The 23,947-nt window shown below is 41.1% G+C and overlaps 1 protein-coding gene across 2 annotated transcripts in view; it reads left to right on the top strand.

The window, feature by feature from the left end:
- Positions 1-23,947, top strand: part of LOC122800784 (collagen alpha-3(IV) chain-like) — a 1,680,215-nt gene that overhangs the window by 491,541 nt on the left and 1,164,727 nt on the right. For both annotated transcript variants that reach the window (XM_044070045.1, XM_044070046.1), the window contains exons 15-16: positions 12,949-13,008; positions 13,716-13,760. In XM_044070045.1, the coding sequence (XP_043925980.1) occupies positions 12,949-13,008; positions 13,716-13,760 (105 nt within the window). The remainder of the gene's footprint in view (positions 1-12,948; positions 13,009-13,715; positions 13,761-23,947) is intronic.

The following is a 23,947-nucleotide window of genomic DNA, read 5'->3' as shown; positions in this document are numbered from 1 at the left end:
CATGGCAACACACTCCTATAATTGAGTCCTTCATGTGGGTGTTTCCCCTTTTCTTTGCCTGTGAGGAGGACTTCATGGAGGTGTGTGAACAATATCATCACAGAGAGTAGTTGGAAATACATCTTACAACGAAAACTGTGGAGACAGCCCAACAAACTGGAGGAGAATGTTCCAGACATAAGGACAGAATGTAAGTATTGCTGTTATACAGTTGAATTAATGCTAGTTTAACAGAGTTTGTGTGGACATAGCTTTTCTGCATGATTTTAAGTCTGACAGTGTTATGTGGTTGACATAACTCTCAACTGTAGGGCTATCCGCAAAATGGCCACATTTTGGACTCTCATGCTTGGTGTGTTCCTCAGACATTTTTTGTCTTTGGAAAATCGATAACATAGAGTGGGGATTGCACTCAGTAAATGATATCATCCATTTGTGTTTCTGACTTCATATCCCTCAGAAAAGATATGTTACAACAACCCCTGTTACACCAGCAACTGTCTCGGTTTATAACAGCAATATTTCACATATGTCCCTGTTTTTGGGCCTCTGTCCCCCAAGTATGTCAGGCTTTGAACCGATTTCATTCAGTAAGAGAGTGATAGGTAGGGTATATCATTATCTAGTGCCTTCTTTCCTGATATCATCCCAGTGATGTATCAGACTGCCAGACATGTTATGTGTAAGAGGCCTTATATATGAGGACAAAGCCTGGAAATTCTGTGTGACTCTGAACAGTTTAGAGGTCTGTGTATTTATGGTGATTGTTGACAGACTGTCAGGATTGTGTAGCAGTGTAATGTATCAATGTTATTTGGTGTGTGTAGGGAGGGGAGTAGATGTATGTGTTATGGCTCCTTTTCTGTCTGCCTGTGCATGCTGCTCCAGTTTCTGGTGATCTATCAGCTGTATATGTTTTTAGGGGCAGACTGAAAAATGTCCCATACTATGGTCAGGCATCCTACTACACTGTGAATTGGGCCAGTATATGTAGGGGTAGTTTGTGAGTGGAAAACATGTTGAGATGTTTTTGTTCACACAGTCTTTATAATGTACTGTTCATTTGGCTTACTGGTATGTCACTGTGACTGTGGTGGAATTGGTTGTGGGTATGCACTTTCACACTGGTGTCTGTTTTTCAGTGCTGTTACATCCCTGTAGTGCCTGATATATTTGAAAATACATCTGTAAATCCCCATAGTAGATTTCGGGTAATGTTGTGTCAGTCTGACTGTAGTATGGACGGTGCTTGGTGACATGCTTAGTGTGTAGTTTCCCTAATGTGATATTATCTTCATATATTTGTAGGATGTACTGTTGCCTGGCCCCCCATAAGTGTTTTGTATTTCTGACACATCAATGGGATGATGTGAGGATTTCAGTCACTAACTAGTGAGACGTGATTGAGTGTTGGACTTGTGTTATTTCAGTAAATATATATGTTAGGACAGACAGGAGGGTGTTACTGCAGTAACTGTGCTTATCTACTCCAGTATTTCAGATGTCCCTATTTTCATGGCTTTCTCCCCCCACTTTGTCTGGCTTGCTCCAGGTTCATTGCACTAAAGGGTTCTAAGCCTACCTCTTGACTGGCTGGATTGTTGCAGAATGTCCAGGTTTATTGCTCATGTTTCTGGTCTGTTCCACAGATTCATTATTTTCATTTCCCTGGTAAATCACTGTGATGATCTGAGGATTTCCAACAGTAAATGATGACATCCTTCAGAACATGTATGCTGAAACAAACCGTGTCACTCTGGCAACATTCTACATTTATAAGAGCAATATTTAAAATATGTCCCTAGTTTTGGCCCATTGTCCCCTCATCTGGACAGTCTTTGGCCTGATTTCTTGCATTAAGAGGTTGAGAGGTATGGTTCTGATGAGATATGACTACACTACATGTTATCTGCATATATATGTATATATATATATGTGTATATATATATATATATATATATATATATATATATATATATATATATATATATATATATAATGTAATAATGTATATGTCTGATGAAGTGGCTTCTTTGTCTTTTGTGGAATAAATTGTTTTATTTTTCTACAGCTGTGGCCTGTTGCTTCCTTTGTTTTTTCTACATGATATTTGACTGTTCTTTGGGAGCACAGCTTACCATTACCACTTATTTTTTGCTTCTCTACATATATTTATATATATGTATATGTATATATTTTATATGTACATCTCTATTCATATTATGTATATATTTTCAAATGTATATGCATCTCCAGACATATATAACATGTATATGTATATATACAAAACCTGACTGATTCTACAGAATCTTGTCCCCACTGTTAAATAAGTCTACTGCATGATATGTTTGCAAAAGCATCAGTAATCCTTACAACTTAAATGGTGTAGTTGTACATTGCTCTGACTATGGTGTACAGGGCCCTGGGTTTGAGACTTGGCTAGGGCTGATTGTTTTGTTGCTAATCAGAAAGTGGCTGATGGGAACAGAGTGATTAAAGCAGTTTTAAGCAGGTTTGCATGGGTTTGCATGATGCTAAGCAATGCTAACATATGGTTAAATGTACAGATCCTGAATCTATGTTGGCTTAACTTAGCATTGTGCAAACTCGCTTACTCCCACTTACCTCCACTCTAATTTCTTTAAATGAAAATAAAAAGTGGTGATAGGAAAGTGATGAAAAAAGGACATGCAGAGGGAAGTACAGTATGAAAGGTAGCTAGGGATGTGCAGGATGGGTGTAGGAAAGGTCCATAGCTGTCCATTTCTTCTACAGCAACAGCTGTCAATTTCTACAGAATTTGGAGCTGTATTTGGATACTCAAACCCCTGAGAGAGGAGTGAGGACAACAATGTGTTGTCAAGCCAATTGGACCAGATTACATGTGTCCATTAGATACATGTGCAAAATGGACAGCTATGTATGGGGAGTAATTTTTTTGGGGGAACCGATGCCCTTTTTTAAGGTAAGAGTGAGATGTTGGGGAAGGATAGTAGGTATATTTGGGGAGGTAAGTTGGGTAGGAAGACAGACAAGACAGCAGACAGGGGCTGTATATGACACATGTGGGGGGGTAAACACCTTGGATGGGTAGGGTTGTTCAGAATCAGACACCCATGAGTCCCAAAATGGATAAAGTGGGACTGAGGTCCCCACCCATGGGCAGTCACCACTGCACCTTCATGGCCCCAAAGGTGGCTGTGTTGGAGGCTGGACAGGAGGGGCAGGCTGACCCTCAAGATGTGTCATGTGGCACTCCATCTGTCATGCACCAAACCCTGGACCTGGCTACGGGTGATGGTGTCTGGTCCACACCCACTCCAAGGGGGGGGACAAGCCCTGTCCGCTGAGGCAGTTCCATGGGAAGGTGGTACAGGACCAGCAGACAAGGAGGTCCCGGGTTGGGTCCCAGATGTGCTGAGGCCCAGTGCCATGGCCAGATGAGGCAGGACAGGCAGATCTGCCGGGATCTGCCTTCCCAGACATGCTATGGTGTTGAGGTTTTACAAAATATGTTGGTTAGTCATGAACAACACATTTCAAGATTAGTTATAACAGCATGCATGCGTGTTCCAATTGACTCCATAAAACAGATTTGAAACAGTTGCATAGCAAACAGAACAAATGCATATATGGAACCACAGTAGGCATCATAACGGCATGTAAGTTACATTGATAGCAACAGGCTACCAATGATATTATTTGAACGAGGAACATTAATAATCAAATGATTCAATATTTGTAGAACATGTCCCACCAGTAGGTTTGGAGTTAAAACATACCCATTGATTATGTGTATGAATTATTGGTGAAGAGTGGGGGAGAGAGAGAGAGAGAGAGATGTCAATTAACAACTGTATAGGCTTCAATTGTTCACAACTGTACTCATCATTACTCTACTCATTACTCTCCTGGTATGACTTCACTTTACATCCACCTATGGCCTGGGGTTGAGTAGTGAAATGTTTGTACACCATGGATTACTAAAGGCTTCTTAAAGCTAAAACATACATTTTCTTACCTAGCAGACCAGTGGAGGAAATATCTGTTAACACTACCTGACTGTTTCTACACATATTCAAGGTTACATATGTGACACTGACAGGGGTGCCCTGCACTCATGGTGTGTGTGTGTGTGTGTGTGTGTGTGTGTGTGTGTGTGTGTGTGTGCGTGTGTGTGCATGCGTGTGTGTGTGTGTGTGTGTGTGTGTGTGTGTGTGTGTGTGTGTGTGTGTGTGTGTGTGTGTGTGTGTGTGTGCTACTGCCATACTCCGCTTGAATTTCTATCTGTCACCCTGGGTTTTGGCAGTGGTGACCACTAGCCATGACAGTGTGCACTTGAGGGACATTTATCGGAAGAAACCGCTTGGTATGTACTTATCTTGTTATCATTTTCAGCCTTGGGGTTGGACAGTGGAAGTGTTGTACACAGTGTAATAGTACAGCCTTCTTACAGCTAATAGAAACATTTCCTTACCTGGCAGACCTGTGGAGGAAATTTCTGTTAATACTACCTGACTGTTTCTACACATATTCATATATTCTTGGGTGAAATTATGCATACAGCTTACTACCACTCCCGGGATTCGAACCGTGCCTATTTGTGCAAAAAGGTACAACAAGGTTGTGTTTTATCACAATGTTCTATTGAGAAACTGCTGTTGCTTGCTTGGCTGTTTTCTACCTAATACTCTCTTGGTTGGACAATCTGACCTTGTAATTCTGACATTCATGCATGGCAAATAGTTCTTGTACTGTGTATTTATACTTTGACATATTACAATCTGGAAAGCAATGGTTAACACAAAGCACTGCTGTAGGGGATACAGTATAATACTTTACACATTACTATTCAGGGATTCGATATTGGTGCATGGAACACTTCATATAGTTGATCTCCTGTTTTACAGCTCCACAATCTTTGTCAGATGAGCCTCAATTAATTCATGCTGTTAGAGCCATACTTGCTGTGCAGAACCTGTACACATTTAGATTCATACCACCACATACCAAAGTAAATACAACAGTCTGGGGTTTTTAGTTTTATTGAAGGGTACTGGCACTTTTACTGATAGATATCCTGTACATCAGTATTAACTCTGCTAATGTCTTGTTTGTTCATTACACACAGTACACATTTTAACCTACTGGCGGTTCACATTCTACTCCTTTCTTTTTGCCCTGAATACTGCAAGCTAGATTTGTACTCACCAGCCTCCCAATGCAGCCTAACAACCTGCTAGCATGAGCATCTATGTTTGCGGCCCTCTCATCTGCAGCTGTACAAAAGATAAAGAACCATTTATGCATACCTATCAATCACGTACGCAGGCTTGACTTTGGTAAACACTAATTGATGCTGATACTTACACACTTCTGGGATATTCTGTGCTTGTGCATCTTGGGTCCACTGATCCAAGTACTCCCTTTTCCTACGCTTGAGGTCAGCAAAATGGTGCCGGACCTGCTCACCAGTTTCAGGGATGCCAGTAGCACTGGTGAGATCACATGCAAGATGGTCCAAGGCCTCTGCTTTGTATTGTGAGCCCTGGTACTGGCCCTGCAGCAGTCCCTCCTCATGGACTATGACCCTGGACTCCTGGATGTCATAGCGCTGCACCCGAAAGTGCACACCCTCACCTACGCCAGCCATAGTACCTGCAGAGATCAGCTACAACTGTTTATGGCTGTGTTCCTGCCTGCCCCATTTAATTAGTGCTATATTCCCACCCTTTGCTGTCATTGGAGCATTCTCTAAAGGTTACACTCTGCTAATTAGTGAGCAAATCTGCTAAGCCAGTTTTCACATTGCTTAAAGGAGAAGTTGTTGAGCAGCATTTAACTGTATGTAAATCCACTTAGCTGAGCTACCTGTTGCTTAGCAATCATGTCTTAGTGATGGTTGCACTTGTTAACCATAGCTGAGCATTGCTAACCATTGCTCACTTTTAATTTTTTTAAATATATCAGGGGATTGGTTTCCTTTATTAAGTGTATATCATATACTTTACATGACATCCCTCTATGTGCTTTCCATACATTTGCAAGGGGTGTGATTATACTTTATGGGGCACTTGTGTGTAAATGGGTGGTTTTACATGTTATATGCACTCACACTTACATTGTACACCACTTACACTACCCTGGTTGACAAAAAACAGTTGCTACTTAATTTAAATTTACAAAAAAACTTTTAACACTACTTTCCCATAGAAAAATAAGTTCCCTGTCTTGGTACTCAAGACATGAACACATGCATGTGAATGCCAGGACTCTAACCACTACACCATCTTGGCTTAGAAATGTCACCTGTATATTTGTATTTATCTCCTGTAGGATGTTTAAGCTATGATAAGCAGTGGGCCATAACTCGTACACCCGCTTAGATATGCTTAAACATTCCTTACCCTAGAAAAAAAATATATAATATTATTATTATATTATTATGTTATATAAGTGAGTTTTGTTGTATTCTGACAAGTCATTAAGGACTGCAATCGAGAAATAATGGCATTCATTCAGCTTTCAGGCTTCTATCCTTCAGGGACTCTTGCTAATACATATCCTGTTTTCTATCAACTTTCTAAGTGTGTGAGGGCAATTTTTCAGAGATATTCCTATTTTATTGCTTGTTCCCCCCATTATTTGTGCCTTTTTCCACATGGACTGCTGTCAGTGAATATTGGCATACATTTTCTTTCAGACCTTGATCCTTCAGTAATTCATGCTAATGCATGACCTGTTTTCTATCAACTTTCTACGTTTGTGGGCAATATGTATGTTGTGTCCCTTTTGAGGGATTTATCCCCCATTATTTGTGCATTTGCACACATTTCCTGCTTTAGCAGGTTGCGGAGGTGTCGTATGGCACTTTTATAATGCAGGGGGTATGTCACAGAACCTGATACACACCCCCTGCATTGCTTTCCTAATGCCGTGTTTATTTCAGTGCCTGCAGACACTGAAATGATAATTTATTTCAGTTCAATGTCCATGGACACTGAAATACTGTCATAACATTAGAGTAAATGTCTAATATTATGCCAGATCCTTATTAGTAAGTGCCGTACGGCGCTTTCTGGGTGCAGGGGGCATGTTCATTGTCTGTGCACTACTTGGACATGCCCCCTGTACTCATTCAGAGTTTGGGTCTGTATAGGTAGAACAGCAGCATGCCTTCATGAATACGCAAGGTGCACTGCTGTGCTATACGGACACGAACCACTCAGTGCAAGAATAGTGCTATTCTTGCATGGACTTTATTGAATTCAGGGGATTGCTTTTTGTTTAGGTGAGGAATACAACATTCAGTCCTCTTCAATTTGAAGATCTTTTACTCCTAAACCTATTAGAACCAGTTGTAGCATCCTCCTATTATATCTAGAAAAACAAAACCGATGGCTCTAACCTGTAGTATAACACAGCAAGGTTCTGGTTCCTTAGATATTAACCCATCCAGTCCCCAAAAAATGAAAACTGTTCAGGGAGACTTTGGTTTCCCTTCTGACTTCCTCTTTGCTCGACCTTTGACTGGCATCTCCTCTGTGGCCATCTTGGAGCCCATGCATTAACCATTAGCTTCTCTGAATTCCTCTGGTGTTACTCCTCATGAAGTCAATAAGGGCTGAGAAACAGTTTCTCAGCCCTTATTGGCTTCATGAGGAGTAAGAGAAACAAGTATATCATCCAAGGTTACTCAAACTACTGCTTTGGGTAGGGGAGAAAGACTCTGATTAGGTGTGTAGGAGGTAGTGGACATTATTCCCTTGCATGGTTGTACCGAGGAATTGGATTCCCAGGGTGATGATCATATGTCCAAGTGCTCCTTTTTGACACAAACTCCAAAAAATGGACAGTACAAATTGAAATGTACTTCTCCTTCTTTATGTCCTAAATAAGGGAACAAAAGATGATTGATTTGTTTTTGCCATGAACTTATTTAAAGCCTTTTAATCATTATGGTCTGAAACTTCTCAATGATCTAAAAGGAAAAGGTAACCCATTGCTTCAGATTCTAACTCAGAGTCTGAGGTTCAGGAAATAGGCTTAGATTATGCCTCACAAATTTCTACACCAGACAACTGGGAATTTGTGTCTGAGAAAATTTATCTTCTGACTGTCCTGCTAAATAGTTGTCTTTTTACTGAAACCATTGGCAGAATGAATGAGTTATTTCAGTTGAAACAAAAATAAATATCTGAGACCTAACAAAGATTATGAGTTGTTACATGTAGATTTTCATCAGTCAGTTGCTATTTTTCCTGTTTTAGCTGCCTTAGAAGATGGTTTTGATGCAGCCAGTCACCAGCCCTAGGAAATCTGGTAAATTATACGAAGTTCCACACTCTCACAGATTTCTCTTCAAAAATTTTAGGGCAGATTCTGCAGTAATTTATCTTTGCAAAGTAGCTTCTTACAATAACTCATGGCATCTAACCTTATTTCTACAGACAAAGGTGGGAAAGCCTTTGAGAGGTTTGGGAAGGAGCTGAATAATTCTTCCACCTTAGCTTCTGGAAGAGTAAATTATCAAGATCACATGTTTAAGTTTCTTCTGGCTTTTTTTAGTCAATATGAAATAAAAATTGACTGCTGATCTTCTTTTTTCTTGACACTAAGAGTTCCTTAAATGTTTTAATTTCATCAGTGTTTCAGGTTACAGAATTTTTGACACTGATGATGCTGTCTCCAGGTCTGCTGCCAGTAGGTCAGTTATGAGGAAGTTTTCTTGGCTATGTACTCAGAATTCACAAGAGGATGTTAAAGCAGTGCTTTTGAATGTACCTTTGAACAAAGAGGTATTATTTAAATCTTCCTTTGCCGAGGTTCTCAGGAAATTTGATGAAAAAGGAAAGTTAATCAGTCAGGTGTGCTCCCCCATCCCATGCAGAAATGTAGTAATAGTCAGGTGTGCCCCCCCCCAACCCTGTGTAGCACTGTAGAAACAGCCAGGTGTGCCTTCCCCAATATCCTATGTAAAAATGTAGAAACATTGAATGTACCTTTGAACAAAGAGGTATTATTTAAATCTTCCTTTGCTGAGGTTCTCAGGAAATTTGATGAAAAGGAAATGTTAATCAGTCAGGTGTGCCCCCCCCAATCCCATGCAGAAATGTAGTAACAGTCAGGTGTGCCCCCCCCCAATCCTGTGTAGCAATGTAGAAACAGTCAGGTGTGCCCTCCCCAATATCCTATGTAAAAATGTAGAAACAGTCAGGTGTGCCCCCCCCCATCCTGTGTATAAATGTAGAAACAGTCAGGTGTGCCCCCTCCCCCAATCCTATGTAGAAACGTAGAAACAGTCAGATTTTTCAGTCGCTTATCCCCAAATATGAAAGACACTTTTCTTCTAGCCTGGGGTTCTTTAATAGGAAAAATGCAGACAATCCCAACAAAAGAAAAGCAAACAAACTTTCAGGAAGTAGTTGCAGGGAGGTTCTTAAAAGGAAGGAGGGCCTCCTAAGACCAAGGCTAATCTAGAAAAGCAGATCGCCTATGCCTCCCATCAATCCCTTAACTTTTCCCACCCTGTTATCCCTGTAAAGCTTCCCCAAAACTTATGTCTTCATTTCCTTATTGGACACCAGATTACATCAAGCATTTGTGTCCTGGGTATTATAGAGAAAGCTGCAAAAGGCAGTAGGCTTCCCTTTCCCAGTTTTAAGAAATGCCTCTCCATAGAATTAATCAGACCTCCCTGTTTCAACCTATTCTGGATCAAATTTTGTCTCAGGGAGTAATAGAGCTTGAACTAACAAATTAGAGACAGAGAGAGACAAAGAGAGTTTTACTTAAGAATTTTTCTGTTGACATAAAAAGAAGGAACATGGAGACCTGTACTGGACTGCTGATTTCTAAACCTTCACATGAGATTCCAAAATTTAAAATGCTTTCTCTGCCATCTTTGCTATTTCTTATTTTTTTATTCATTTTCCTATTAACTCTAGATTTAAAAGATGCTTATCACTACATTCCAATTCAAAAAGATTTAGATGCTTTTTAAATATTTCTGTGGTTAATATTTTTAGTATTCTGCTTTACCCTTTAGATTGGCAACAGTAGTGTCTGGCTATAATAATAACTTAATTGCAGATTGTACGTCATACACATTTTCTTTATTTAGATGACTGACATTTTAGCAGACTCTTTCCTAGGTTATCAAGAATCTCTTCTTTTTGTCAGGAACCTTCTTCTCAACTTGAATTTTCAAGTTACCTAAAAAATCTTCCCACATTCTATCTCGCAGGATAATGTTTCTCTGCTGATGGAATGTGCATAGCCATCTCCTGGATTCATCACTAAAGAAAATCTTTCTACCTCAAGTCAAAGTGGACTTTTACAGGGAACAATTGCTAATATTTTTAAGCCAACTTCACAAACAACCAAGGACTACTTTTTCATTGGTGGCTTTATCAGTTATCCCTCAGTACTGGTCTCATTTTCTCCCTAACAGTCCCTACACAATCCTGTAATCACAGATGCATCAGATTCTACATGGGATGTGGTTTACAAAGAAATGAAAGTGCAAGATCTGTGAAATCATCAGCACACAAAAAAAAAAACACTTAAGTATCAAAAGAATGATGTTATTATTAAATTCTCTCAAATCACTAAACCATTTCTGGTGTCCAGAACCTCCACAGTCATGTGGTATGCAAACAAACCGGGGGGGGGGGGCAGATCTTTGCACTTGTGCAGATTAACTATGATAGATTGAGAATTGACAACTCAACTCAGTCTATCCCTACAGGTTATACACATTCTGTCAAAGTACAATTTTATGTCAGACAAGCTGAGCAGGGCCAGGATATATCCGGTCCCTATGAGAAGAAGGTTGCATCCAGTGACTTCCAAGAAATCACCCACCAGTGGGAAACTCATCCAGTAGATCTGTTTGCCTCTATAAACAACAGACAGTTCAAATGAATTCTGCTCAAGGCCTCCTTGCAGAAAGGCATGTAAGACTGATGCATTTTCATTGTCATTGACAGAAATGTTCCTATATGCTTTTCCACCCTCTCTGATGACCAGACTTCTTTTAAAGATTCAAAAAGACACTACAAAAGTAGCACTGGTAACTACTTTTTAGACCAGGTGAGAGAAGTTCTCCCTTCTTTTGGGAATGGCCAAGGGAAATTATCATAAGTTTCCTCACAGGAAGAATGTACTTACACAAGACAGGGGCTCTCTGATCTACACCAATTTCAAGTTCTTAAACTCATAGCTTAGGTGATAGAATTCTAGGCACTTTTCTCTGAGGATGTGCAGTAGGTATTACATGAAGCTAAGAAACCTGCTATTAGAAAGTCATGTATGGCTAAGTGGAAAAGATTTTCTAGTTGGTGCCATGGTAGGAACCAAGATTTTGTTAAGGTTCAAACATCTCTGGTTCTTCAGTATTTGTGTGAATTATTGTCCTCTGGCCTTTCTTACTCTTCTATGTTTCATTCATGTTTCAGCAATTTCTACCTGTCTGCCAGTGAATCTTCCTGTTTCTTCAACTCAAATGAAGCACTTTCTGAAAGGGGTATTACATATTTGTCCTCACAGAAAACAGGTGACTCCTCCAGGAAATCTTAACTTTCTGCTGCAAAAAACTTATACTCCTTCCTTTTGAAGCAGCTCATGAGGTTGATTTAAATTTCTAATCATGAAAAACAGTGTTACTCTTTGCTTTGATTTCTGCACACCTTAGAGGTCTATGATAAAATAATAATGGCAACAGTAATGTATTTCACCTTTGTTTCACACAAGTTGCAAGATCTTATGATAACACATCCCTATCTCATCTTTTATAAAGAAAGGGTATCTTTGCGAACCAACTCTTCTTTCTTGCAAAAAGTGGTTTTAGAGTCCACTCTGAATCAGTCTGTTCATCTTACCGTGTTCTTTCCTGAACCTAAGTAAGGGAGAGAAAATGTTGTATATTCTGAATGTTTGCAGATAACTCGGATACTGTAATGAAAAGACAAGGTACTTCAGCAATTCTAATCATTTTTCCATTTCTTAAGAAGAAGAAAAGGCAGTCAGTATCAAAACAGTTTACAAATGGCTGTCCCATCCTAGTGTTATTCATATTATGGCAAGGTACATCCAGGCAAAGTTACAGCCCATTCTACTAGGGCTGCACTTACGTCTGCTATTTTTTTGAAAGGGATGGACTCTGTAAATATTCTACAGGAAGCAATTTGCTATTCTCTTCATACTTTTACCAAGCATGACAAACCTGACTCTATAGGATATGGTTAGGGTTGCTACAACAATTCTACAAGGGCTCCTAGAATCTAATCCTTCATCCTCCCCCCCTTTGCTTCTAAGCTTTGGCATTCATCCCAAGTAGCCTAGGATACTGTAACAGTGAGCAAATGATGCACATGGTATAGTTGTGTATGTAAACTTACCTGAACAGTAGATGTTCAATTAGATCACTGTTACAGTAAAGACACCGTCCACCCTTTACCCTCCTTTCCCCTTGTTTTTTTTGTCAGGTTGGGAGTGCCTATTCCCCTCTTTTCTTAGTATATTTTTCTTAGCAACACTTTTCCCTCCCTTGTTTCTAGGGCAAGAAATCACTGAGTTTTGCTGCTCATAACATCTGCTTGTATACCAGTTCACCCTCAAGCTTTAATGGTCATACAGATGTATGGAAATGTGCCCTAAAGCTTTGGAGGCTTGACAGATGTTTGATTCTTGGCAGAATACATTGAATATAGCTTAGGTTATTTTAACATTGATGTGTGTGTGTGTGTGTGATATATATATATATATATATATATATATATATATATATATATATATATATATGTGTGTGTGTGTGTGTGTGTGTGTGTATAAACATACACCTTCTTTCTTTCTTCAAAACTTGATTTTTATTACAGGTAATTTTTCACAAGTTGATATCAGCAAAACTGAGATTTCTACTAATATTTAAATTCTTTTGTATTATAGGGGCTCCCAGGACTTGACTTGCCAGGCCCTAAAGGAGAAAGAGGTGAATCTGGTTCTCAGGTAATATATATATTTATTTTTTGCAATTACTTTAATGGTGTGCAGTCTGCAGGTTGTGTTGATTTTACATTCTTAAATCAGAATTTTCAACAGAAAAAAGCAAGAAGAGTTTTCTAATTTTACTAATGATTAGTTTGTTTTTTATTTCCTGGAGGATAGACCACATAGTAAATGTCTATTGCATGTGTACCCTTAAAGAGTATACAGGTGTTAGAAGTGATTACAGTTTAGAGAATTATTTATCTTTGCCCTTTCATCTTAGATTATGGCTATAAAGGGTCCGTGAAGGACCAGTTGCCCTGTCTTGCCTTATTAACTGTATTTTTACAATAACACACACAAAAGTAGTATCATACTATAAAGCAGCACATAGATGCTTTAGAACATTATTTTTTTTTCAAATAAATATAACATTGTGTTTTTATGTCTGACCACAGAAGAGCAATAGTGCTGACATTTGTTTCAGGAAAGTCATTTTTTAATCTGAATACAGGGCTTATTTTTCCAGCAGTTCATGGAAATCCTTATACAGTCTCCTGTCTGTAAAGAAATCCTTATAGTTTTCAGAAATCACTTTGTTTCACTTTCCTACAACAAGTATTTCAGAAATCTTTAGTATAATTTTCTATAATAGCATAACCTGCTGTATATTATCTTGTTAATTTCTGTATTCAGAACATGCCTTCTATAATTTCATTTTAATTTAGGGAAAGCCTGGAAAAGAAGGTAACCCAGGAGACCGAGGTTATCCGGTAATGTATATCTCTTAATGTGCATGCATAACATTCACTATTTTTTAGAAAAGTTTTTAAAGTGTATTTTAGCCATTTAACTGTACTGTAATGCAACAGATTCTTTGAAATTAGTTTGATTTTTTGTTCTAATATCAGCTTATTTTACATTATGCTGTTTCACTTAAAAGCCAAACATAGCCTTAAAATTGTATGTCATGGGAGAAATATGATTGTTTATTTCTTTATATATCAACTTTTGTATTTATTTGCATATATTTTTTTAGTTGTCTAAGAGCAAACCCAATTCAATGCCATTTTTTTTTTGGCATGGCCGAGACAGGAAAGCTTTCAGATTGCAGCAATGTAATAGTGACCATGCATCTGCAGGTAATGTTGGGTTTATTCACAGATAGCAAGAATTACATATGAGGGCATGCCTGTGTGAGTAAATAAAACTATCCATGGACATAACCTACATGCATCCTTGAAGAAGCAATTGTTTTGTTTATAATACAACAATTTATTTGTAAAAAGCATGTGTGCTTCAAGTGTGTTCTGTTTTGGTAGTTACTGTATTGGAATCTCAGTGTGTAAGCATGCACGCACACATTAAATCTCATGCCGAACTCTGCTCTGTAACAATTACTGTTCCTTCAGCAGGATATACCTGATGCCACACATGTTCCAACATTTTATTTGTTTATATTACTTTTTCTCCTTTGATGGGCTATATTAGGGCTTCAAGTAGGTATTTTAAGAGTTCATTTTGGGGTGGACTTTTTTAAGTTTGACACTGGTGACATAATAGCTGCTAGCTTAAAAGCATTTTGGACGGATCTGGCCAAATCATTTTCCATGTAGCAGTGTTACAACAGCCACTAGCAATGCTGCTGCCATTAGTAGTCCTTATTTATGTGTGTGGTTGTATAATACAGACCATTGTCAGCATGTTATGTCATGTACGTGAAACACATCACTATAATGCATTACATTTCATCCTACATCAGACACACATGCAAACACAACCATCTCACAGTGCATCTGTCCTTAACATGCATGGTATTAAATATATACCAAGTTACATATAGTTCAGTCTAAGACAAAGTTTGTCATCCTGTAGCTTGCAGATCACATACAGACTGCAGCTGGAAGATTTTTAAAGTGGCTAATTTGGAGCTGTTGATTTACTTCACCCAAAGCAGTACATGGACACTCTTATTCTTTGTTAACTCTTTGTTAAAACAATCCAGTAGATTTGTGTGTGTGTGTGTGTGTGTGTGTGGGGGGCTGGATTGATAAAACTTTGCCACATTCTTATAAGTGAACTTGCATGATAAGTAGCCACGCACAAGGTTTATGTGGTTCAGAAAAAGAAGCTGCATGATGTGGCCAGAGCATGCAGCATGGTTGGGAACAATATAACAATGATATGGCAGTGAGCAACATTATTAAAATGAGCCTCTCCATCATCCTAACAAGGAAAATAGCATTGTAGAGGGATTTAGAAACATATAAATCAGAAATGTATGAGTGCCTTGCAAAGGAGCTGTGCTTACTGTAAATGTGACCTCAGTCGAATGCTCATGTTCATATTGAAGAAGTCGCTAAGTAATGTTAGAGGTTGCTGCAGCATTGCCACTGACATAACCAATGGTGCATAACATTTCCCCTGGAGGTGCCGGGTCATCTGGCCTCACTTAATTCATGGACTCCACTACACTGACAATGTGGACTGTATAGACAGGGACATCATCAAAGCTCTGAGGGAGCTATGGAGTACCCATCCCAATGGATACTAAGTTAAGTGTGACTTTAGCTACAGGGACCTTTCAATGAGTTACTGGGGGCACAGTGGGGGTGTCTCAGACATTTGCCTTAAGAATAGTCCATCAGTTTCTCAATGCCATGCTTCAGCATCTGGGGGAGCATATGCTGTTCCTACGTACCACAGAGGAGAGAGCCAATACCACGTGGGAACTCCATGATATATCCCATTTCCCTGAGGTATTGGGTGCCCTAGACTGTACTAACATTGAAATCAAAGCTCCAGCTGGAGAACTGAAAAGGAGGTATGTGAACTGCAAAGGGTATGACTCCATCAACTGCCAGATGGCCACTGATACACAGGATGTCATTGACCATCTGTCTGTGCAGGCTACCCAGGCAGTTATCATGACTTCCATATATGGCACACCTCTGACCTGTGAGGGGAGAGGTCCCACAGGGGCATCTTGGTGATGCCGAATACACCCTGGAACCCTGGCCTAGGACACACATAAGAAATTCACAAAAACAAACAGACATCCAGTCCAACCATGTTCAATTGCAAGCAAGAAACATTACTGAGTGTGTACTTGGTCTGTTGAAGGCACACTTTTGCTATCTGGATTCATTTGGTAGTGCTTTTAATTGTGAACATAATGCATGTGCAAAAATCATGTCAGTGTGTGCAGTATATTACATAATATCAAAACTAGGTAGCAGTTATGGCAGTGTGGGCACTCCCAGGGGCAGTAGTCCCCAGCACACCAAGCAGTAGAGCTTGGGTCAACCAAAGAATCAGGGGATGAACCAGCAGCAGGGGAAGATCATGCTATGGCACTGATGAAGAGACAGCAGATTGCACATAGCTTCAGGACGCAGTAAGCAGATACATTACAGTAAGAGTGATGCATGCAAAGCCAACCCATGCAAAGGCTGGCTATGGTGTGTATCAGACATGGGTAACCCAAGTAATAATGTACAAAAGGAAGGGCACAGTTATCAATATTTGTACAGGTCGGGAATGGTGCACAGGAGTGGATGTCTTTCCCAGGGTAGTATGTGAATACTTCGGAGTCCAACAGTAAAACCTGCTTTCCTGTGAAATGTCAGTTCCCAGATTGGGGGGGGGGGGTGACATTAACATAATACTTGTTTAGAAGGACTGGTGTCATTGAGGATGTGTGTTGTACTGGTGGGCTGTGGTGGTAGTGTGAGTGCAGGTCTGCAGGAACACAGCCTCAACAGTAGTTGCAGCACTATGGCCTGGTCTACTGGACAGATCCAGGGCATCATGGCGAAGAGTTTAGCATCCCAGGCATGCCCCTGCCCATAGGAGCTGCCTCTACCAGGAGAAGCATTGGGTATACTATGACCCTGGCTAGATGCTGGTTTACTGCGTGATGTTGAGCAATGTCTGTTATGAGATGTGCCACTGTGGTGATGGCCAGGACCATGGGGACATCCTCTTCTGAGTGTAGACACCTTCACAACAGATATCACTATGGAACTTCTAGCACTGCAAGAGCAGGATCTTGGTTGTCCAGTACATTGGCTACTATCTGTGGATGTAGCAGATGAATGGCTTCATGGATGACACCTCATCTCTGACAGATGAACCAGAGAAGATATTGCATGTTCTAGCGTGTGAATGAGTCTAGGCAATTTATAACACATATGGGAAATACACTCCCATAGGTCATCATACACACCTTGCATCAGCCTCACTATCTCCTCCAGGACTGTGGTGATACTAGTCTATCCCTCCACAATAGCCCTGCACATATGCTGGATTACAGTGAAGGACACACCAGCTTCAGGGGGAGGGTAGCAACCATGTCTCAAATGAGTACCATTACTAACCACCCTGTGTGGACCTCTCTAACCATGAATACCAGGGGTGGTGCATGACATCTGTCTACTCGGGCTCAACACACTTCCCTGATTGATAGTGTCCCTAACCATATGTTCTCCCTGTAAGATGTTATAGCCTGGGTATCTGCAGGCATATTGACTGTGCCCATAATCTGTGCTAGGGATGCAGTAGTCATATTCCCTGTGTTTAACACACACTCTGCACTCCATGAATGTGAGAGCTCATCCGTTTCATTATTATCAGAGGCAGCATATCCTCCAACATCAGGTGGGGACAGTTCCACAGTGCTTGTGCCAGACAAAGAATCACCTATGAATGCACCAACGTGTGTCTTTGTGTGTGTGTGTGTGTGGGGGGGGGGGGGTAACTCAATATATAACCATCTGTAAATGGAGTCATTGTAAAGCCCTGAGTTCATACTAGCATACCCAGGGAAACAGGACTGATGTACTTCGCACCTTAAGGTGCCATTGTGAACCATAGTAATAGAGTGTCTATATTATCCAGGCCCACTATCTGTCATGCAAATCAGGTGTCCATCAATTTCTGTAAGTGCATTTCAGATGGGACATATGAGACATGATTTGGGTGCCAATTGTTAGCTATTTTTCACTGAGATTCTTCAAGGTGACACATCATGGTTGAAGAAGGAAAGGGTAATTCTTCTTTTAGAGCACAAAGGTGGTGTGAGGAGGAGTCCAAAACATTTTTTTGATGATCTTGATAAGGAGCACACCAAGAGACTGCTGCAGAACAGCTATAACAGGCCACAGTATAAGACTGAAGCCTAGAAGAGTTTAACCCAAGCTGTCAACTGTGCCACTGAAATCACATGCGTAGGGGAACAGTTCTGTCACCATTACAGTGACGTGACATGACATGCCACAAAACTGACCTCCTACACAGAGGGATGAAGTTAAATAGGGATCTCCACCTATGAGCTGTATGTATAACTTAGTTACATATACAACCTACCACTGAATACCATCCATAATAATTACACAATGCTCTTTTTATCTGTCCATCTACTGAATAAATTAAGGTAAATAGGCAGCTGTACAGGAGGAGACTGGACCACCTAAGAGAGTGCCAAGTGGGTACTCTTGGTTCATACTGTACATTTTGTTTTTTGCATTAATAGAGATTCATTTCCAAATGGCATACTATTCATACATCACTGCCAGTTATGTAATAACTGCCATAGGTCAAATGCAGGAGTATGACTTTTGAATATTATTAAAATTTGTGCATGCATTTTGTCATATACTGGACAAGTAGGTCAGGGTGTTAGGACTGTGCTCCCACATTGTTCAGTCCCATCACCTTCCGTTTGTGTTGTCATGAAGTATTTCTGTTAGGGTTTCTTTATCTTTATACTAACTACAGCATTAGCTAGGGGCTGCCCATCTGTATCATGGACAATCTTTGTCAGTCTAGTTTCTTTCTTTGCGATAAAATGTGAGTAAAATGTATGTCATAGCAACATGATTTCTTTGAATATATAGATTTGTCTTAGACACCATTACTGCACTAGATATTCCTGCTGGTTTGTCCAAGTAGCTTGTTATGTTAGTTCTGTATCAGTCAGAATGTAGGTGATGGTGGCTATTGGTTTAGGTTCCCCCTCTCAGTTGTGTACACTAACAGTCTTATTAAATTGAGAAGCGTTTTTGGATCTTTAAGTATATTAGGCTTATCTGCATCATAGTCAAAATATATATTAACTTCTGTTTTTCATTATATCTGTACTTTTGTCTCATCCACCCTCTTTGTCACTGTTTTTTTATTACATGCATGTATTTTGGTTTATTATTTTGTTTCTCTCCATTTATTTTGCTACTACATGCAGTCACACTGCAACCTGCACCCACACCTCTGGAAATGCCTGACAACCCCCCACAGGTGGCAGCTGCAGTACCACCAACACCACCACCACTACCCCCAGAAGCACGCAGCACATCTGGGTTCCAGCCATTCACAGTATATACTTATACCACCTACTTCAGGCAGCCCTCCACTGGGTGCTGGGACATCTGTTTCAGCTTGTGGCAATGCCAGTGGAGGCAACACCTTTGTCACTCATTGGCAGCTGGCAGACATTGTAAGGAAGATTATTGACAGGAGGTTGGATGCCTAAATCAACCAGACAGAGAAGCTCCTCCAGTAACTTGTTGAGTCTTGTCCTTGTCCAGCGCTGTCTCTACTATCTGAAACAGGGCCTAGTGGTGACTGTACCCAGTATAATGAGTAATCAATTGCTAGGTTACAGCTGGTATAGACTGCAGCAGCGGACACCCTATCTTGTCCGCCATCTTGGTATTTCTCTGTCTTTTGCCTCCATGCCTACTCCTTTTAGTCATTCAGTCTTCCTCTCAACATTGTCTTCCTTCTTGTTTGTCTAATGTCTTCTCATTTTGTTCTCTGTCCCTCTCTATGTCACCACACACCTTGTTGGTCATGTCTGTCTTCCTCTGCTACCTAACCTAACTCTTCTACCTTCCTCTTATGTCCCTTCTTTAATTCATTAACTTACCTTCTCTTTATGCATGAATAATAGGCAACTGTCCCAGAAAAAAACACTCCACCTTCCCCACTTTCATTCTGATCATTTCTTAGTTGCTCAACTTCTGTTCTGCTCTCTGTTTTTTTACCTTTTTAATTTCTTTCCTATACTTCAATTTCTTCCCATTAATCTAGTCAAAAAATAAACACTCCTCACACATACCCATTTAAAGATTCCAAATTACCTATATTTTGTGATAGTAATGTGCAAGGTGGATTATAAAGGGCACCATCAATGCCGATGTACACATGAAGAGAACTGGCACTGCTCATTGCATAGTAAAAAAAAAAAAAAATAAGCAGGCTACTATATTCCATATGTACTGGCCACAGTCAGCTGAGCTGAGTGCTGTTTTATGGCAGTTTACACATACTAAATAGGTTGAAACTATCAGGAGCTGACTGTTTATCCATGCAAAGAATCACAAAGATAAGTATGCATATAGATGAAAGATTAGACCCAAAGGTAGTGTTCTGATGGATCATAGGTTCATAGGTTCATAGGTTCATACTAGGCTATCTGCCCGAGGGCATTTATAAGCCTAGCCCATTGTTTTGTGGCTTACGCCACCCCTTTAGTATGGGGAACTATACCCATTATTTTGCTGTGCCTCTGTCGAGCAGTGACACTGAGGTAATTCCTGGGGTATATCTGCGATCTCCCATCCATTGGTCAAGATTTCTCTTGAACAAGGCCAGCGAGGTGCTCTGCCTCACATGTACCGGGATTTTGTTCCACAGCATAGGGAGTCTTTGGGTGATGAATCTATCCCTCCAGCACGTCCTATTAATAGCCGTGTCGAGGTTTAAGTCTCCGCCCTTGTGGCTCTGATGGATCTAGATTTTTGAGGTGAAGCATATTCATCAAATCTGGGTTTGACATGGCCTTGTATGTTAGGCAAAGGTCACCTCTGAGCAAGCGGTAGCGACTGAATAGAGCTGGAGTTCTTTCAGTCGGGCAGCATAGGACAGATTTTGAGACCCTTTATCCTTTTGGTGAGGAACTTTTGTGGCCTCTCCAGCTGCTGCAAGTGTCGGGTCAGATACATTCCGAATGGGGCATTGTACTCAATCATTGGTCTGATGAGTGATGAGTAAAGGGAGACTATGACCTCCCTTGATCTAGATGAGAATCCCTTCATGATAAGGTGGGCAATGTAGAAGGACTTCCTAACTACTTTAGCTACATGGGTGTCGAATGACAGACTACTATCAACCTGGGTCCCCAGGTCCCTGATAACTTCTTCTGTGCTCAGTGGATTGCCACCTATTTGGTAGCTAGGGGTAACCTTGTTTTTCCCGAAGGGTATGACTATGCATTTTTTGGCATTTAACTTTAGGCCGTTGCTCTGGCACCAGTTATCCGTTTCTGTGAGACCCTTCTGAAGGATATCTGTGTCAGATGTGTTTTCTACTATGGCGCCCAGTTTGCAGTCATCTGCAAACTTTGTCAGCCATAACCCTCCTGTGTTTGCTTGTACCGGAAAAGTAGATTCCAAACAAGAGTGGGCCCAGGACTGAGCCCTGTGGGACACCACTTGTGACAGGCTTTGAGTCTGACATGGCGCCAGCAACTCTGACCCTGTGGGTTCTGTCACTCAGCCAGTTTGCAACCCATCTTGTGATGTATGGGTTAACATTTAAGCTGATGAGTTTTTCAATGATACCCGAGTGGGGTATTGTATCGAAGGCCTTAGCCAGATCGAGGTAGGCTGTATGGACTGCCTTTCCCTCATCAATGGCTTTGGTGACTGTTTGAAAAAGTCAACCAAGTTTAAAAGGCATGATCTGCCTTTGACAAAGCCAAACTGGGTTGGATCCAAAGTCTGCAAATTCCCTATGTCTTTATTTATGAGGTCCATTATGATCCTCTCCATGGCTTTGCAGATAAGGCTTGTCAAGCTAATGGGCGGTAATTTCCAGGGTCTGTGGAGGCACCGCCTTTGTGAAGTGGGACCACAGTTGCAGTGCGCCACTCCTGGGTACGTATCCAGAGGTAAGACTTTGATTAAACAGCTGTCCTAGCTGTGGGTTTAATTCCTCATTGAGTTCATGGAGCACACAGCCGGGGACACCATCGGGTCCCATGGATGCTGTGCTTTTTGCTTTGGAGAGCGCAGTTCTCACTTGGGCGCTGGGGATGTTTGAGGGGCTGCACTCATTTGGTATAGATATCTCTCCTTTTGGGGAGGGGAGAAGTTTGCACTGAACCTGTCAGCCAGTATGTTGGCAATGTCTGTAGGATCAGTAATCTTCACATCATTTTGAACTAGTTCTGAGCATATCTGGGAGTTTCCTCCTAGGTTTCTAACATAGCTAAAGAAGGCCTTATGATTGTCTTTTGAGTCTTTAGCTATTTTTCTCTCGAAATTTGCTTTGGATGATTTTATCAGAGCTCTTAGTTTTTTACTTATAGTGATCAAGGGTGTCTTACCTTTTAAGGATTTTGCTCTATCTTGTAGTAGCTTCCTCCTTTTGTTGTAGAGTTTGTTTATGGCTGGGGTCCACCAGACTGGACGCTTGCCTTTGGTACAAAGAGTCTTTGTTTTGCTTGGGATTGCCTTATCCATGCAGTCCTGCAGGTGCTGGTAGAAGGCGTTTGTAAGTGATTCAGCGGCTTGAGTATTGTTTTCCGCGCTCGGGGCCTGAAAGGAGACCACACTAGTCTTTAGAAGTGTGAAGTCGGCTTTTGAGAAGTTCTTTACTGTGGTCTTTTTTATTTCAGGTGGGGGTGGGATGAGGACCTCCAGCGAGATTAGTTTGTGATCTGATCTCACCAGTGAGGGGTATACTTCCGGTGTTGAACATTGTGCTCCCATGTTCGTGATGATGAGATCAAGTATGTTATCTCCTCTTGTGGGGATGGTGACTAGTTGTTCCATGGCATTTGAGTTTATGAATTCCAGGAACTTTTGGGCTAGGGTGTTTGGGCTTGAGTAGTGTTCCCAGTCTATATTAGGGTAATTGAAGTCACCTAGTATGATGGTGTTTGGTGATACATTTATCCCTCTAGTGTTTTCAGGAAGGCCATGTGAGTTTCCTGAGTTTGTGAGGGTGGCCTGTAACATGCTACAATTTGCAGAGCAGTCTTGCCTATGGTTAATTGCACCTGGATGGTCTCCGATGCATCGTGCGTTGCCACCAGTCTTGAGGTGTGGGTGTCCTTGATGAATATGGATACCCCCCCCTCCTTTCTTGGTATTGTCCGGATTTTGGGGCGGAACGCATGATATGAGGTAAAACCTGATAGCGCTGGGGTGCTCTCAGGAGCCTTGAACCAGGTTTCTGTCACAGCACAGACATCGATGTTCTCCATACTGAGAAGGGCCTCGAGTGCGTGCATTTTGAGATTTAGACTTCTGGCATTGAGCAGCATTACCCTTAGTTTTTTTCCTTTTTTGTGTTCTAGGGTGGTAGGTTTAGAATTTGAGCCTTGCCTAAAAAGGCACTATGGGGGTGGCAAGAGCCTTTGCCAATATCCGGAATCCCAGGGGTGACAGGTGCAAGCCGTCCCTTGCGAAGCAGCGTGGCTTGCCCAGCATGTCATCCCAGGCAGACAGATACTGGATCCCCTTTGAATGACACCAGTGTTTAAGCCAATTGTTAAAGCTGATCATCTTATCTCTGTATTGTGGCATCATTCTTGGTGAAGGTAGGATACTGCTCAAGGTCAGGGTCATACCTGCCTGGGCTACATAATCAGAGAGCTCCTCAATGTCTCTTTTCATGTAGTCCAAGGAGGTATGTCTCAGGTCGTTTACACCAGCGTGGACAATGACTGAGTCATATTTGTACCTGCTGTTGAGAGACCTGAGTGCTTGCGTTATGTGGCGGATTCTAGCCCGACAGGCAGCTTACTGTGACCTTCTCCTTACTCAGTCTGGTGAGCGGGACATCAGTGTGTCTGACTATGGAGTCACCAATGACTAGTGTGTCTGGCATTGTGTTTGGCCTTAAGGGCTGTGACTGTTTGACACTCTGACTGTGAGGTCTATGTGTTGCGGTG

The sequence above is a fragment of the Protopterus annectens genome, chromosome 4.part1, assembly GCF_019279795.1.
Source record: "Protopterus annectens isolate FY-2018-M chromosome 4.part1, PAN1.0, whole genome shotgun sequence".
Taxonomy (NCBI): Eukaryota; Metazoa; Chordata; order Ceratodontiformes; family Protopteridae; genus Protopterus; species Protopterus annectens.
The sequence above is the reverse complement of the archived record's forward strand: the minus strand, read 5'-3'. Positions and strand labels throughout refer to the sequence as shown.